This window comes from Marmota flaviventris, chromosome 1, assembly GCF_047511675.1.
Source record: "Marmota flaviventris isolate mMarFla1 chromosome 1, mMarFla1.hap1, whole genome shotgun sequence".
Classification (NCBI taxonomy): Eukaryota; Metazoa; Chordata; class Mammalia; order Rodentia; family Sciuridae; genus Marmota; species Marmota flaviventris.
The window spans coordinates 28,629,212-28,647,916 of NC_092498.1; the positions used below are offsets into that span (position 1 = coordinate 28,629,212).

The following is an 18,705-nucleotide window of genomic DNA, read 5'->3' on the forward strand; positions in this document are numbered from 1 at the left end:
TTTAAGGTAATGTCTGCTGAGTGTTTGCACTGTGAAGATAGTATTTATACCTTTGTAATTAATAAATATCATTTTTGTAATTAATATCTTGGGGGAGATACTTTGAGATATGCAAATATCTTGTTTCTCTTCACACTACTTGGTGTTCTTAAGGTGATTTTCAATTTCTTATTTCTTACACTTTGATAAGAATTCTTTTGTAAGGAAGAAAGTTCCATCTCCCTGTTTTTTAATTTAAATTATTTATTTATGTCAGTATCTTCTCATAAGTATTGATTTCACGTCATGGGTTATAATTCAAAACTACTATTTAGTTTGTTGTTCAAATTGTTCTATCTTTGTCCATTGGGAACTCTTTCCTCTTGGTTTCTTTGCCCTTCAACTTGTTATCTTACCTTTATAAATCACTTCCTTACTTTTTAGCAATATTGTATGTTCCAGGCTCATCTTGTATTTTTCTTGCCCTAGACCTAGCATAAACTGCTTCTCCAAGGGACCCTTATTCCTTTCATTAGAGAAGGGAAAACCACGGTCTTGTCAATATGTGTATTTATTTTAGCTAGGGCATTATGTTAAAGCAATATCTGTTTTGAAAACAAAGTGAAATTACAGATAACTAATTTTAAATATTTAAGGATTGAATAATTCCAGCCTTGGACAAACTCCCAGAGCAGAAAGATAGAAAATATTCCCCGTTGCATTTCATGAGACTAACATAGCACATATACCAAAACCCAATAAGGATGGTAATAGAATGACTGATTTGAAAATTTGGGGCAGAATAGAAATGATAAATTATGTCAAAATTTGTGGGATGAGCTTAAGTAGTACTCAGCAAATGTATAGCATTCTAAAGCCTTTATTAGAAAAGAAGAAAGATCTTAAGTAACCTAGAGCTGGTTTAAAGTGTATGGGAGTATGTATATAGGTTGTATACCAAAAGCTATGTCTTTTTATATGAGAGACTTGAGCATCCTCAGATTTTGGTATCCACAGGGGAGATGTGGTTCTGGAATGAATCCTCCACAGATACTGAGGGATGGTTGTACAAAGAAATAATAAAGATGACATGAGAAAATGATGGCCTAGAAAACAGAATATAGTTGAGACAATAAGACTGAAAATTGGCTATCTGAGAAGATAAATAAAACTTATAAACTTCAGCCAGACTCATCAGGATAAAAAAAGGAAGACACAATTTAATCAATATAAAGAACAGGAGAAATAATGCACAAAGCTTAATGCTATTAAAAGAACAATAAAGTAATACTACAAGAAACTTTATGCTTATAAATTTAATAAGTGAAATGAACAAATTCCTTGAAGTACATCAACTATCAAAACTTACACAAGAGGAAATAAGTAGCCTAAATATAAGACAATGCTAGGCCCAGACAGCGTCACTGGTGAATTCTGTCAAACTTGAATTTAAAGAAGACACAGGCAATAGAAGAAAATTGTGGACCAGTGCCACTTGTTCCAGCACCATTTGTTGAAAAGACTATTTTTATTCCACTGAATTATCTTTGTTTCCTTGCCAAAGATCAATTAAATATATTTGTATCATTCTATTTCTGGGATCTGTTTTGTTCCACTCATCTGTTTGTGTGTGTGTTCTTTAGTCAGTACCACACTCTCTTGACAACTATAGCTTTATAGTTATCTTGAAGTTAGTATTAATCCTCTTTGTTCTATTTAGTATTACATTGTGTTGGCTATTCTGCTTATGGCTTTCTATCTAAATTTTAGAATCAGTTTGTTGATATCCACAAAATAACTTTCTGGAATTTTTGTTGGGAATACATTGAATCTATAAATGAAGTTGGGGAGAACCACATCTTAATAAATTTTTTCTATCCATGAAAAAAAAAGTGTGGACCAGTATTTCTCATAAATGTGGATTGTAAAATTCTTAATAGAACTTTAACAAATCAAAACCAATTTGATTCAAAAAGGATAGAATACTATGAGCCAATTTTTCTTGGAAATTCAAGGATAGTAAAACATACACAAATCAAGCAGTTTAAATCACCATATAACCAGACTAAAAAGGAAAAAACATATGATCATCTCAATAGATGCTATCTGTTGCAGTATAACAAATTACTCCAAAATATATTAGCTTGAAATAATAAATATTTATAACCTCACAGTTTTGCATCAGGAATCTGGATACAACGGAGCTAGGTAAACCTGGAATCTCTCACAATCATGCATTTCAGGTATTTGCTGAGGTTACATTCATTCCAAGGGTCAACCTGGGATGGATCTGCTTCCAAACTTATTAATGTGGTTGTTCGCAGGATTCAGTTTCCTTTTTGGACTGGAAGGCCTCAATTCAATGCTGTTTGTTATCTGGTGCCCAAATGGGCAGTTCATAGCATAGCAGCTTGATTCTTCTGAGCAAGCAAGACACAGCAAAGGGAGAATACTAAGGGAGTCACAACCATTTCTATGTTAATTTTGGAAGTGACTTTATCACTTATCCTGTTCTCTAGAAAGGGCACAAGACTCAAAAAAAAAAAAAAAAAAAAAAGTAGGTAAAAAGATGTGTTGGATTTCATGAAAATTAAAAGCTTTTTATATGTCTCAGTTTGGGGATATCACTTAGTATAGAGCATTAGTATGCTTGAAGCCCTAATTTCATTCCCCAGCACTAAAAAAAAGTAAAGAAAGTAAACAATAGCACCAAAAACATCTCTCAAAGGATACTTTCATGAAAGTGAAAAGAGCCCACAGAATGGGAGAAAATATTTGTGAAGCATATCTGTTAAGGATTCTAGTATATAATGTATATAAAGAATTATTATAACTCAACATTAGATAAACAATCCCTATTAAAAATGGGCAAAAGTTTTGAATAGATGTTTTTCCAAGGAATACATATAGATAGCAAATAAATGTGAAAAGACATAACATTATTTCCTTGAGAAAATACAAAGTATACCTCAGTGAGATAACAATTTTCAATTTTTCAAATGTATACAATTTTAACACTAACCATACCAAGAGTGAAGAATGTTAAGCAACTGGAACTTTATGTGATGGTAGGAATGTAAAATAATATACTTGTCTTGAAAAACATTTTATCAGTTTCTTAAAATGTTAAATATTTGCCCCTTGTGATGGCACCCAGCTGTAAGCTCAGCAGTTTAAGAGGCTAGGGCAAGAAGATTACAAGTTTGAGGCCAGCAACTTAGTGAGACCTCTCAAAATAAATAAAAAAGGCTGGGAATGTGGCTCAGTAGTTAAGTGGCCTGTTTGTATGTACGTATGTCTATATATCATATATGAGGAGCGCTCATGAAAAAATGGATCCGAATTTTTTTTTTATTCACGTGATTTTAATGGTTTAATTTAAATTGGGTAAACAGCTGTTGAGGATTGTTTTAATATGTGTACAAATAAGGAGGTTAACAGATCTGTTTGTTTACTTTCACCTTTCCTTTTCATTATATTTAATAATTCTGTTCAGGATAATGTAAATTGTTCAGAAAATTGTTTTCTTAGTACCTGTTGGAATGTTACATATTTTTTTTAGCATCATTGCCAGAATTCCTATCTTCATCCCAGTGCCGGTGAAGACAAAGATAAAACCAAACTACAGCTTCTTCGATAGTTATCACAACAAACTGTATAAACTGATGCATCAGTGAATAATAACTCAACAAGTAATGCTCAATCAAGAAGTTGATTTGCTTTGGGAGGAAATGGACATATTGATAGACTCCTCCGCTTTGAACTGCTTGCAGAACTTGCCTGGACTATGTACACTTGTACACATTGTGAACTATCTGTTGGTGCAGCAAATTGTGGTAGTGCTGGCGTATCTTTGCTGATGGTGTCACCAATGGTACAATTTTTCCAAAGGAGCCATCATTGGCTTGGTGTCGTGGCATTTCTGTATCCTCCTCCCTTCTACTAGTGATGGTCTAAATTTGGGGGCCAACAGAGGTGAGGCAAAGAACCTCACCCCCCCCCCCCACTGGCACCAAGGCCAAATTTGGGGGCCAACAGAGGTGAGGCAAAGAACCTCACCCCCCCACTGGTGCATAGGCCTATCCACAAGTATGGCTGTATGCTGGACCGGTAGTCAGTGACGGGTATGATCCAATTGCAGTGGTACCAACCTAAGACAGGAGGCTGACGCCTAGAGGTCAGCTCATTCGATGACAGGTAAGGACCATATGTTGAATTGGACAACCTAACAGGCACGGTCCCTAAGCCACATTGCTTGTTGTTTAATTAAACAGAAGGCGGGAGATGCTGAGGGCCATAGCCAAGTAGGAATGACGCATGGCATTTTGGGTTGAAAGGTGACCCTGCTCAGGGATTAGGGTGGCTCCGGGTTTAGGGTGGATCCTGCTGGGAATAGGGCGTATCCTGCTGCCTCAGGCACCTGCTCCTTTGGAGTTCCTTTTGAGTTCTCGAGGGGTTCTGAGAGAGTTGGTACGCAGAGCCCTGTGGAGGCAGTATATTCTGAGGTAGTGTGAGTAGAGTGTCGGTGAGAGTTCAGGAATAAAGAGTTGCTGTTTGAATCTACAAGGCTTTGTGGTGGCTTGGTTATTTGGTGCCCAGCCAGACTGCGGCACAAGCTCTTGTCAACAAATTAGAGACAGAACAATTATATATCAACACAATTAAGGTTATATTGACAAACCCACAACTAACAAACTGAAAAAAAGTTGAAAGTGTTTCTCTAAGATAAGGAACAAGATAAGAATGCCCACTTTCATTGATTTTATTCATTGTAGTACTACAAGTCCTAACTAATAAAGGGCATCCAAATTGGAAAGGTCCCTTTCTGCAAATGACATGATCTTAAATATAGAAGAACTAGACTCTACCATAAAACTTACCAGTGGAACAAGTTCAGCAAAATGAAGTAAAGTGAAAGTAGTCTTTCTGTACCTCAAAATGCACTTGATGAAAAAATATAGAAAGCACTCTGATTACAATGCTATGAAAAGAATGAAATACTTAGGAATAAGTTTAACCAAGGAAGTGAGAGGATTCTATGAAGAGAAGTGTACACACATTAGAGGGAGAACAGTCTTTTAAATAAATTGTGCTGTGGAAATTGGGTATCCATATACAGCAGAATGAAACCAGACCCCTATCTCTGACAATATAATATATAAAAATCAACTTAAAATGGATCCAATACTTAAATGTAGGACATGAAGTACTAGATGAAAGCAAAGGGGAAATACTTCAAGCCGTTGATCTGGTAAAACTTTGGCAGGTAATGATCTCAGAGTCACAGGCAACAAAGCAAACATTGACAGAAGGGTTTATATCAAGCAAAACAGCTTCTGCACAGCAAAGGAAACAGCAGTTGAGAGACAACCTACAGAATGGGAAAAAAAAATTTGCCAACTATTCATCTAGTAAGAGATTTAACCAGAATATGCAAGGAACAACTAAAAATGAGCAAATCGGCTGAACACAATGGCACAAGTCTGGTAATCCTAGCTATTGGGGAGGTTGATTGCAGGTTCAAGGCCAGCCTCACAACTTAGCAAGACTCTGTCTCGAAAAAATAAAAAGGGTTGGGGATGTAGGTCAGTGGTAAAGTGCTTCTGGGTTCAATCCCCAGTACCAAAACAACACCACAAAGTAAAGAAAAAGAAAAGAGGGCTGGGTTGTGGCTTAATGGTAGAACGCTTGCCTAGCATGCATTTGATCCCCAGCATCACATAAAAATAAACAATAAAGATATTGTGTTCATATACAACTAAAAAACTATTTGAAAAGAAAAATGGAGCAAATGGGGGTTATGGCATAGTTCAGTGGTAGAATCCTTGCTTAGCATGTGGAAAGCCCTGGGTTCAATCACTAGCACCAAAAAAGAAAAACAACAACAAAACCTCCCAGATCTGAAAAGACATTTTTCAAAAAAGATATACAAGTAGCTAACCAAATATGTGTAAAAGTACTAAATAACACTTATCAGGGATGTGCAAATCAAAATGACAATGAGATACTGTCTACCCAGTTTGAATAGCTATTATCAAAACTACAAAATACAGCCAAATCTGGTGGTGAATCCCTACAATCTTGGCTACTTAGGAGTCTGAGGTCAGCCCAGTTAATTCTTGTCTCAAAAGGGCTGGGGACCTCTGTATCTAGCATGGTTAAGTCCCTGGGTTCAATCACTGCTTGTGGTGGTGGGGTGGTGGTGGGGGAATAGTTTCTACATAATGATAGTATCATTATCACCACAAAAAGATCAATAATTTTAAAATATTAACTAATATCAAATTAGTGTTATCTAACAACCCATGTTCAGATTTCTCTAGTTACCCCAAAATTGTTTTTTTTAAAATACATTTATTTTATTTTTATGTGGTGCTGAGAATGGAACCCAGTGCCTCACACATGCTAGGCAAGCGCTCTACCACTGAGCCACAACCCCAACCCCTCAAATTGGGTTTTAAAAATTTGTTGAAACCATGAGGCTTTAACAGTTTTCCCTCTGCTGCCACCTTTTTCCCACCTTACTTTGACTTGAAGAAACCAAGTCAAGAGGCCTGTAGGTTAGAATACTACTACTGTTGTGGTATGTGCTATTTTGTGGCATCTGTTGCCTTGTTACTCTAGTCTCTGAATTTCCTGGGAATTGGTAGTTAGATCAGAAGCTCGTTTAAATTTAGATTAGAGGAGGTTTTTCCACCCCTCTCAAAAAATACTAGATGATGCTGTCTTTAATTTTGCATTAAAAAATCTAGTTCTACTATACATGATGCTTAGGTTGGTCGCTGTGTTCAAGTTCTAGAGTGGTTGTTTTTAAATAAGAGTATATTAATTAGGATAACATGACATTTTTGTAAAAATCCTTTTCATAACTTTAATGCTTGCATTTTGGAGGGCTCTACCATTAAGCCACCCCCCAGCTTTGTTTCTGTACATTCTCTTTCCTTCAGATGTAATATCCCTTTATGTAAAAAGATAATCTCTTACCTTGTTTTTTTTTAGGTTTCCAGCTACTGATGTTACAAACAATAAAATACGGGAGCACAGAATTGAGGAAAAGACTTAAACCAGGTAGATAAATAATGAAAGTCTGAAAAAATAAAATTACCATTCATTTTATAAAGGATGTTATTAATATAATTGACAAAACTGAAATATGAACTGTGTTGTGTCAAAATTAAATTTCTTGAAATTGTTTATTATACTTTGATAATATAAGAGAATATATTGTTGTATTTAGAGTAAAGGAGCATGGTGTATGCAATCTACTTTTGAATGGCTCAGAGAAAGTTAATGATATATACTATGTAAGAGTTTGTGAAGAAGTGGATCACTAGGAACTTGTGTAACACCAGTGGAAGTATATATTATTCTAACTTTTCTGGAAAGGATTTTGGCCATTTTAATCAAATTTTTAAATGGGTCAGCCCAACAATCTTACTTTCTCTCCTAGGGTAATTGTAGGAAGACTATAAAAAGTTGTGTGGATAAGGATATCGTGTCAGAATGTTTTACAGTTAAGAAATTGGCAACAACCTAAGTGTCTAAAAGATGAGATTCTTTAAATATAATTAAACACTGTGCAATCAGTAAAAGTTATATGAATCTATATTGACACAATATAATTGTCACAGCAGGTTAAAAAACAAACATGAATAATAATAACTTATTTTTATTTTGTTGTTGTTGTTTTGGTACTGGAGATTGAAACCAGGGACACTCAATCACTGAGCCACATCTCCAGTGTCCCTTTTTATATTTTATTTAGAGACATGGTCTCACAGAGTTATGTAAAGCCTTGCTAAGTTGCTGAGGCTGACTTTGAACTTGTGATCCTCTTGCCTCAGCCATCCTAGCCGCTGGGATTATAGGATTGCATCACCAGACCTGGCTTACCCCGTTTTTATTTTTCAGAAAAAGGGACACATACACAAATATATGAATTTGTATACATGTTGGATTAATACTTTTAGTTGGATATATAATCTGTGTGCACATGTATATTTACACACACACATATACACACACACACACATATACATGTGGATATATAAGTTAAAATTTGGAAAGCTGACACTCTTGCTAGTGATGATTTTTGATTAGTGAGTTTGCAAGTGAATTTTATACTTTTTATATTATCCAACTTTTAAAAAATAATTATTGCTTTTGTCATCAACTTTTTGTAACAATGTTTTTGATTAAAGTTATATGTTTTTATTTTATTTTGTACCTAATTGCAACTTTCATTATGCAATAAAATAGTGCTACTCTGTACTAGATTAGAAAAGGACTGAGTAGAGTTTATGACGCTAACTTGACAGATTCCATGACTTGTTAGTCTGTTGCCTTCATTCTGGCAAGTGGTCAACATCTGTGTCTGGCTCTCTCTTAGCTATCTTATAAATGTGATGCTGCTCACATAACTTAGCCTGAAGTATATTATCATGTTTGTAAGATCAGAGGACTCAGAGGACATGTTCTACTAATGGCAGTTGTAAGGTACCTTTTATAAGCGAACTTGTGTATTTACTTTTTAAAAAATATATTTATTCTTAAGCTTTAGGTGGATACAATATCTTTATTTTACATTTATGTGGTGCTGAGGATCAAACCCAGTGCCTTGTGCATGCTAGGCGAGCACTCTACTGCTGAGCCACAACCCCAGCCCTGTATTTACTTTTGATGGTGGTTAAAAATGTGTTTTGATATAAATTCTGATCATTGTTCTTATAGTTTAACTTTGAGTTGTCAATTTTTAAGGTTTTTCTATTAACCTTTTTTTATTTTGCTTTTCTTTAACAGGACTTTTCTTCAATTAGTTAAAAATATGGATCCTGAAAAAGGGAGCTCACAGACTGTGAAAGTGACACCTTTTCAGCAAATTCTTGCCTCCTGTACTGGAGCAATATTGACATCACTAATGGGTAAAATTGTGCTACTGATGTTTATTATGTGACTTTGAATCAGTGTTTCCATGATGCTAATGATATTCTTTTATCAGATTGATAACATGAAAAGTTAACAAGTCAGAAAATCAAGATACTTGAATTTTAATTCTTGCTTCGCCATTCTTAGGATTCTTACTTAGGGACAGTACCTACTTCTCTCTAGACTTCATTTTTTCATCTCAAATTACGGGTTTATAAGAGGAGTTCTTGGGAGTTCCCTATCAACATTAAACTTTTCAGATTATTATCTCTGAAAATTACAAAGACAGAATTAAATATTAGCATATTGAATAAAACAGAAGGTGAACAAATTTTATAGTAGTGACAAAACAATGTTTTACTTTGCCTACATTACTAGTGAATTTCTTAAATTTCTCTGGATCACATTTTTGTTTCTTAAAAAGACATGGCCAAATGACAGTGTTGATAGTTTAGCATTTAATGATTGGCTAGTTTATTTTAAATAAGATAACAAGTAATTGCTCTATGATGTATCTTCAGGTCAGAATTTTAGGATGTTAAAGGCCTTAGAAATTATCTGATTTTCTAGCTCTGATGAGGGATAGTTTTCTTGGAACTATACTTGATATTTTTTCCTACTTGGATAAAATATGACATGCAAATTTGCCTTTGCCATGCTGTTCCAAATAAGATGACACAACCTGTGTTAAAGATGATTTATGGTTAGATATTCCAATTTTCATTTCCTGTAGCTTTTATTTGATACAGATAAATTTAACAGATTAGGAAGACTATCAGGGTTTGATTACTGACTATTGTAAAACAAAGTTATTTTTAAATATTTAAACAGATTTTTAGAAACTTTTATTCTTTACCTTAGATAACATATTTTCCTATAAAGACTAGTATTATATTTTTAATGCTAATGTAATTGTAGATATATTATAAATAATAATTTAATACTTGTTAGAGAAGTGCTGCCTGTCTTTTCACTTATGCTCTTTGAACAAAATTCAAGGGCAAAAATTAGAATGTTACATTCAAGAGTACTTAAGATAAATAACCTTATTCATTATATAGCCATGAGGAAAAGTATGCATGGATGTATATTGTGGTTTTTGTAAAATCTTTGTACAATTTATAGGTATCTCTTGCTAATTGAAATTTTTATGTACCTTCATAGTAACACCCCTGGATGTTATTAAAATTCGACTCCAAGCCCAGCATACCCCATTCCCCAAAGGTATGTGTGAGAGTTATCCTGATAATGTTGTTTAATTTTTCAATGTTACTGAATTAATTTTCATTTGAATAATTCTTTTTTAAAATTTATTCTGTATTCACAAACATTTTTGGCCATTTTGTAGTACATGATGAGGTCTAGGCAGAAAAACATGAAACACTCTTTTGGACTTACCAATTAAGAGCAGAGGGATTATCATATATTTGAATATGTGCCTCTCATGTAAGAACAGAATTATAAGGGAACTTAGACTCTAAATTCTTCCTTTGTTCAAGAGTTATACTTATTCTAGAACATTCATGACAACTATCCAATTGTTACTTAAATCTAGTGATCGGAAATTCATTATTTTATCAGGCAGGTTGGTTTATTTTTGGACAGTCATTTCTGTGAAATTTCATATGAATAATTATATATTTTTACAAGCTGGGCAAGAGTAGCAATTCCAAGATCAATCATTTAAATGTTTATTAAAATAGCAGCATTTCAAATGTATTTAAATAGCAGAAAACAGACTAGACTGAAAAAAATTGGCTTAGATATAAATGCTTCCCTGTTGAATGCATAGTAGTGAGATGGAATTAAAATCAATCATATTTCAGATGAATGAAAAAGAATTAGGTAGATTATAGGAAGAGGCTAGGAAGGTAATTTCTTACACATTAAAGAAAGCCTTAAGAGCAGAAGGAGATTCTCAGACTTACATATTGATGAAACTCACAGAATTATATACATATTGAACAGAGAAGACAATTTGGGCAGCAGGAGTGAGACTAATAAATGAGAAAGAATTGGTATTAGCAAAAGTTGTGGTAAATTAGGTAGGAACTGGCAGACATCTATATTGAGCAGTACAAGTACAGAGAAAAGGACAACACATACCACTATTTACATTGAGATGAACATTTAGTCTCCACTTTATTTTTATTTTTTATTTTTTTGCCTTGAATTTCATTGGCATACTACAGTTTTCTTCTGGACAAATAGAGGAGACATGAACCATGTTTTCAAAACAGATTTTCCTCCTCATTCTTTCTTCTTCATTACCTCATATAATTTAAAAGATTGTGTTTCTGTGTACATTTCTTACTACAGTCCCCAAAACACAAAACCCACTAATTTACTCCATTACGTTGCACAGCTGTGAATTTAAAACTATATCATTTAACAAATTGAATTAATTATGTATGTTTCATTCTAGAAAGAAGAGATAGTTATTTTTCTTTTTTAAGGTTATTTCTTTTTCCATAATTTTCTAGTCACCTCATTGTACTTTCAACTTGGTTATGTGAAATAATTGTTGACCCCTGGAATCTTCTTTGTTAGGAAAATGTTTTGTATATAGTAATGGACTCATGGATCATATGTGTGTCTGTGAAGAGGGAGGCAACAAAGCATGGTATAAGAAGCCAGGAAATTTTCAGGGGACATTGGTAAGGAGATTATATTATTTGGAATTACTGTATATTTTCTATTTTTATATTTATTCTTATGTATGAAAAATTTTCTCATTGCAGGGAAGTAATAAGTCCATTATATTAAAGTAGGAAAAGGGAAGTACTTTTTTCCTTTATAACTCTGTTAACTTTCATTGGTTCATACTTTTTATGTAGAAAAAAGAGGAGGTAACTTTTTAAAAATTAGACTTTTGTTTTAAGATAATGGTAGATCAGATGTAATTTTAAGAAAAATATACAAGACAGATCTCAAGGATGCTTTTCCCAGATTCCCACCCACAATGACAACAAAATCTTACCAAACTAGCAACAATCACAACCAAGATATTAACATTGTTCTAATTTTAAAAAATAAAAAGAATAATTCCACCACTATAAGGATTCTTCCTTATTCCACATTTTCCTGTGCTCTCTCCCACTCATTAACCCCTGGTAACACTGATTTGTTTCAGTTTATAAGATGTTGACATTTCAAAAATGTTTTATAAATAGAATCATAACAAATGAATTCTGGGATAGTCACTTTTCACTTAGCATAATTATCTGGAAATTCATCCAGGTTGTTATATGTATCAATTATTTGTTCCTTTTTATTGCTCTGTTCTATTCAGTGGTTTTGATGTGCCATATCCAGTTTTTAGCTATTATGAATAAAGCTGCTACAAAAATTCATTTACAGTTTGTGTTTGTGTGTGTGTGTGTGTGTTATAAGAAAATCTTCATTTGCTGAGTGCACATGGTAATTGCATATTGAGAGCTTAAGATAACTGCCAGCATGTTTTTTCTAAAGTAGCTCTACCATTTAACATTCCCATCAGCAACATGTAAGTGATCTGGTTCCCTTGTGTTTTCACTAGCATCTGGTGTTATCACTATTTGTATTATAGCAATTATTATACATGCATAATAATATCTCATTGTAGTTTTAATTTGCATTTCTCTGGTGACTAATGATGTTGAACATCTCATGCTTATTTGCCATTCTATTCAGTGAAATGGATCTTTATGTTATTTGCCCACTTTCTAATTAAATTGTTTGTATTTTTACTATTGAATTTTGAGAGTTGGTTATATAATCTAGACACTGGTCCTTTTGGGGATGTGTGGTTTAAAAATATTTTTCCCCATTCTCTGAGTTGTTTTTTCATCTTATTAACATGATCTTTCACACAGTAAGTTTTTCATTTTTTTTTAGTTGTAGTTGGACACAATATTTTTTTTATTTTTATGTGGTACTGAGGATCAAACCCAGCGTCTCACACATGCTAGACAAGCGCTCTACCACAACCCCAGCCCCAAGTTTTAATTTTGATGAAATCCAATTTATAGTTTTTCCTTTTATAAATCATTCTCAGCACTTTTTACCTACCTTTAGACTCTGACAGTTTTCTCCTTTGTTTTCCCCTAAAAGTTTACAGCTGTATATTTAAGCCTTCAATGCATTTTGAGTTGTTTCTATTTAAGGTATGAGACTGAAGTTGAAGATTGTTTGTTGCTGTTGCTGCTACCTGTGGATGTTCAGCTGCGTTTGTTTTTTTTCACCCATCAAGTTGTTTTTTATGCCTTTATATACATTTATGTTGAACATTTTGAGCTGTATCTATTTCTGGGTTTTCGATTCTGTTCTGTTGATTGATAATGTCTGTCACTTTATTCATACAACACAGTCTTAATTACTGTAGCTCTGTAATAACTTGAAATCGGGTAAAATTATTCTTCCCACTTTCTTTTTTTTTTTTTCCCTCCCAGTGCTCGGGATGAAATGCAGGGCCCCAAACATGCTAGGCGAGTGCTCTACCACTGAATCACATCCCCCGCCTTCCCACTTCATTCCTGTTTCTTTTTCAGGTTTATTTTAGCTATTCCCAAAGTTTCTTTTTCTTTCCATATATATTTTAGGATAATCTTGTTTGAAGACATAAAAAAACAGTCTTCCTAAAATTTTCATAGAACTTATACCAAACCAATTTATCAATTTAGAGAGAAATGACATCTTAACTGTGTTGAGTCTTTCATTTTTAACCTGCCTATATCATTCTAGTTGAAGCAGATTTCTTATAGATAATGTATATCTAAGTCTACTGTCAGTTTTCATCTTTTAGTTGATAGACCAATTATATTAATGCTATTATAGATATTTAAGAGCCTATCTCTTCCATTTATTTATTTATTTGTTCTGTTTTCTAATACTGGTAGTTCTCTTGCCTTCCTCTGTTACACTTTTTAGAATTCCATTTGATCTCTAGTGCTTTCAGGTACATATTTCTTTTCTGCACATTCCAATTTTTCATTCGTTTCAGATATGTTCATAAATATCATTCAGTGTTTTTTTGTTGGCTTCTTTGAATCACTGTCAGATAAAATTAGAACATCTTGTTCAGTGTTGGTATTTATTTATTGTCTCCCTGCATTTAGTTTAACATCTTCCATTTTCTTAGAACAGTGAATGATTTTTTAGTAAAATCTGGACATTTTGAGTGTTTGCTTATTTAATTCTGAATCTCATTTAAACATTCTATTTTATTTTTTTAAGTGTCACTTTTATTACATTTTTTTTTTGTGTGTGGGGGGGGGGGTACCAGGGATTGAACTCAGGGGCACTCAATCACTGAGCAACATCCCTAGCCCTATTTTTTGTAATTTATTAGAGATAGGATCTCACTGAGTTGCTTAGCACCTCACTTAATTGCTGAGGCTGGCTTTGAACACATGATCCTCTGTCTCTGCCTCCCAAGATGCTGGGATTACAGGCATGTGCAACCACATATGGCCTAAACATTCTATTTTAAACTGATTTTTTTTCTTTTTAAAAAATTTGTTCTAATTAGTTATACATGACAATAGAGTTCATTTTGGCACATTATACATAAATGGAGTATAATTTCTCATTCTTCTGGTTGTACATGATGTAGAGAATCACACTGGTCATGTATTCATATATGCACACAGGGTAATAATGTCCAATTCATTCTACTTTCCTACCCCCATACCCGCTTCCTTCACTTTCCTCTGTCTAGTGCATAGTACCTCTATTTTTCCCTAGCACTGCCTCCTTATTGTGAATTAGTATATTCATATCAGAAAAAATATTTGGTCTTTGGTTCTTTGGGATTGACTTATTTTGCTTAGCATGATAGTCTTCAGCTCCATCCATTTACCAGCAAATACCATAATTTCATTCTTCTTTAAGGCTGAGTAATATTTCATTGTGTATATATACCACATTTTATTAACCCATTCATCTGTTGAAGGGCACCTATGTTGGTTCCATAGTTTAGCTATTATGAATTGAGCTGCTGTAAACATTGATGTGCCTGTGTCACTATAGTACACTGATTTTTAAGTTCTTTAGATATAAACTGAGGAGTGGGATAACTGGGTCAAATGATGGTTCCATTCCAAATTTTCTGAGGAATCTCCATACTGCTTTCCAGAGTGGTTGCACCAATTTGCAGTCCCACCAGCAATGTATGAGTGTACCTTTTTCCCCACATCATTGCCAACATTTATTGTTGCTTGTATTCTTGATGATTGCCATTCTGACTGGAGTGAGATGAAATCTCAGCATAGTTTTAATTTCATTTCTCTAATTGCTAGAGATGTTGAACATTTTTTCACCTATTTGTTGATCGATTGTATTTCTTCTGTGAAGTATCTGTTCAGTTCTTTTGCCCATTATTGATTGGGTTATTTGTTTTTTGGTGTTAAGTTCTTTGAGTTCTTTATAAATCCTGGAGATTAAGGCTCTATCTGAGGTGCAAGTGGTAAATATTTTCTCCCATTCTGTAGGCTCTCTCTTCATATTCTTGATTGTTTCCTTTGCTATAAAGAAGCTTTTTAGTTTGATTCTATTCCATTTATTGATTCTTGATTTTACTTCTTGTTTTAGGAGTCTTGTTAAGGAAGTCAGTTCCTAAGCCAACATGACAGAGATTTGGGCCTACTTTTTCTTCTATTAGGTGCAGGGTCTCTGTTCTAACGCCTAAGTCCTTGATCTTTGTTAACTGACTGACACTGCTTCCACAAAAGGAAGATACCACCTTGTTAATGCTGGGTCAAGCTACAAGTCCCAGTTTCCTGCTCAGTCTCCATTGGCACACAGTTTTGAGAGAAGATCTCTTTACTATTAGGCGAGGATAAGGATTTTGGCTCCCCACGTAGTTTCCACTAATTCTGTGGTGGACTCGTCTCATTACTGCTGGGTGATGGTGAAAGTCCTGACTCTCCACTACTCTTCCACTGACTCCGCCCTAGTGAGAGTGGGGGAACTTATAATTGATCTGGTGGGGCAAAGTTTCAGCTCCCTATTGACCTATGACACCACACAAATAATGGTGTTACAGTGCCTCATTGTAGCCTTCACAGGGATAGAATAGGCTACCTATTGGCCTTTGGTGGTATGGGTAGGTGGTGCCACAGGTTTTTCTGTGGTGTTTGGTTAGAATGGAGTGGCTTCTGTCTAAAGTTTTCTATTTTCCTGAGCTTCCCCTTTCCTGGGAAAATATGCAGTCCTTTGTGACTAGCTATTTTTTTTCCTTACCACAGTATTTTAAGTCTTGTAAATGTTATAGCATGTATGAGTATTTACTTTTTATTCCTAAATAACATTATTGTTTGAATATGCCATATTTTATTTTTCTGTTCATCAGTTGCTAGACATTTGGTTCCCACTTTGGAGAATGAATCATTACTTTCTGAATATTCAATTTTTTGTATGAACATGTGTTTTAATTTCTCTTGAATATATACCTAGAGTTGGTATTGTTGGTTTATATGGTACCTCTACACTTAATCTTTTGACACTATGCCAGACCTTTTCTAAAGTAGCTTCATTATTTTATTTTCCCATCAGAATATATGATGGTTCCAATCTTATTGTGGTTTTGCTTTGCATTTCATAATGATCAATGTTCTTCAACATTTTTTTTTCATACAATTATTAGCTGTTTGTGTATCTTCTTTGGAGATATGTGTGTTTTAATCCTTTGCCAATGTTTAATTTTTATTATTAAGTTTTAAGAGTTTGTCTGTTAACAGCAGACTTCCTTCAGCTTCTAACTACTTAGAGCTCCTCTCCAGAGTCTTCAAAAAGTGGGCTTTAATAATACTTTTTCAGATTTCATACTTGGTGAAGAGGGTTTATCTTACCAATTCTCTGCCATCGTTACTCTACTTATTTTCTTATAATAATGTTTCCAAACCTTTGTTTCTAAGCCCTAAGTAGAAAAATCCAGATCTGAGTAATATAGATTTTATTTTGTAAGAACTGTTATCCAGAAATTCTTCACTATCCTTGCATTTGTGTACTTGCATTGAAATTCTATTTTTTAAAAGAATGGACAGCTATAAATCCATGGAGCTCATATTTGAGAAATAAATGCTTGAAAGAATCAAATTACCAATAAATTATCACTATACATTTCTATGTATCAGGTTTAGGGATATATTTTGACTAATTTTTTTTCTATTTTAATTTTAGGATGCCTTTTTTAAAATCATTAGAAATGAAGGCATTAAATCCCTGTGGAGCGGCCTTCCTCCTACTCTGTAAGTTGAAATTTAATATTTTTTTCTGATGGTTATTTAATCTTACAATTTCCATGGTTAAACAAAGTCTTGTATTTTTAATATTAGAACTCTGTGTTAGTTAACTTTTTATCTCTGTGACAAAATATCTGAGAAAAACAGTTCAAAGGAGGAAAGATTTATTTGGGCACACCATTTCAGAGGTTTCAGTCTATGGTTGGTTAGTTCTGTGGCTTTGGACCTGAGACAAGGCAGAGCACTACAGCAGAAGGGCATGGTGCAAGACACTTGTTCCCCTCATGACAGTCAGGAAGCATAGAGAGAGAAAGAGAGGAATGGTTCAGGGACAAAATGTAAAAGGCATGCTGCCATTGAGTTAACTTTAAAAAAGTTTGTGTCACATCCCAATAGCACTGTCATCTGGGAATCAGTCCTTCTACAGATGAGCCTTTGGTGGACATTTCAGATCCAAACTATAATAAATTTAATTTTCTGAAGCATTGTTCTTTGAGTCTCACAACTATCCACACATTTGATGATGTGCTGGAAGGGCTCACAGGACCTAAGGGAGAGTTACACTTATGAATATGGTTTATTACAGCTAAAGGATACAAGCAGAATTGGTAAGAGGAAAAAAAACAAGTTGTACAGAACACATTTTTCTTCTAGTAACTCACTGAAGTGTGTAAAGTGTTTCTGCCTTGGGAAACTCGGATTTCACAGTGTACAGCATTAACTGGTTGTTGGTCATGTAGGTACATTCTGTCTTTGTGACCAGTTATGATTAGCTAAACTTCAGATCCCCAGAGGGAAAATAGATGTTTCACATATGTTACATTGTTTGCACAAATCCACTTGGATTAGTTGGTTTAGAGCTTTAGACATCTAGAAAGTATTATCATACTGAATATTCCAGTGGCTAAATTCCCATGAGTTAGTCAAAGCTCAGCATGCAAACAGGACCTCTTAAAGATAATTATAGAAGATTCAAGCAACCAGACCTGCTGTGTTAGCATAATTTTTTTCTTTATGTTCAGAAATAATTTAGGCTACGTACAATGGCACATGCTTTTAATCCCAGCCATTCATAAGGTTGAGGCAAGAAGATCACAAGTTTGAGTCTACCCTTGACAATTTAGCAAGACCCTGTCTCAAAATAAAAAATCAAAGGGGCTAGGAATGTCACTCATAGTAAAGTATCTCTGGGTTCAATTCCCAGAACCAGAGGGAAAAAAATAATTTAGTGTTTATTTGATTTTATTTTACCAAAACTGTGAGGTATACTGTATTATGTGTATATTTCCTCCAGGTAATTCTACTTACAAGCAATTATATGAATATGATAAACTAGTAGATCTGAATGTAAAAATTCCAAAATAAAATACCTTGGCTTTCTCTGCCTCATTTATTTCTAAAAATTTCTATCCTTTGTATAGAATCAATTTTGAGGCATTTATTTTAATGCCTAAGATTATAAAGTTAGTGGTAGATCTAAGAGCACTATTTCAGTCCTACTCCAAATTCTTAGCTTCAAACTTCACCATAGAATATTAAAGCATTCCTCCAGGCATGGTGGCACATACCTTTAACTCCA

General features: G+C 34.0%; 1 protein-coding gene across 1 annotated transcript in view; it reads left to right on the forward strand.

Annotated features, from left to right (window-relative positions):
- The window catches only part of Slc25a40 (solute carrier family 25 member 40), a 48,960-nt gene that overhangs the window by 17,098 nt on the left and 13,157 nt on the right, over nucleotides 1-18,705 (forward strand). The window contains exons 2-6 of the mRNA XM_027956125.2: nucleotides 6,979-7,047; nucleotides 8,779-8,900; nucleotides 10,069-10,128; nucleotides 11,455-11,561; nucleotides 17,065-17,132. Coding sequence (XP_027811926.1) covers nucleotides 8,804-8,900; nucleotides 10,069-10,128; nucleotides 11,455-11,561; nucleotides 17,065-17,132 — 332 coding nt within the window. The 5' untranslated portion in view covers nucleotides 6,979-7,047; nucleotides 8,779-8,803. The remainder of the gene's footprint in view (nucleotides 1-6,978; nucleotides 7,048-8,778; nucleotides 8,901-10,068; nucleotides 10,129-11,454; nucleotides 11,562-17,064; nucleotides 17,133-18,705) is intronic.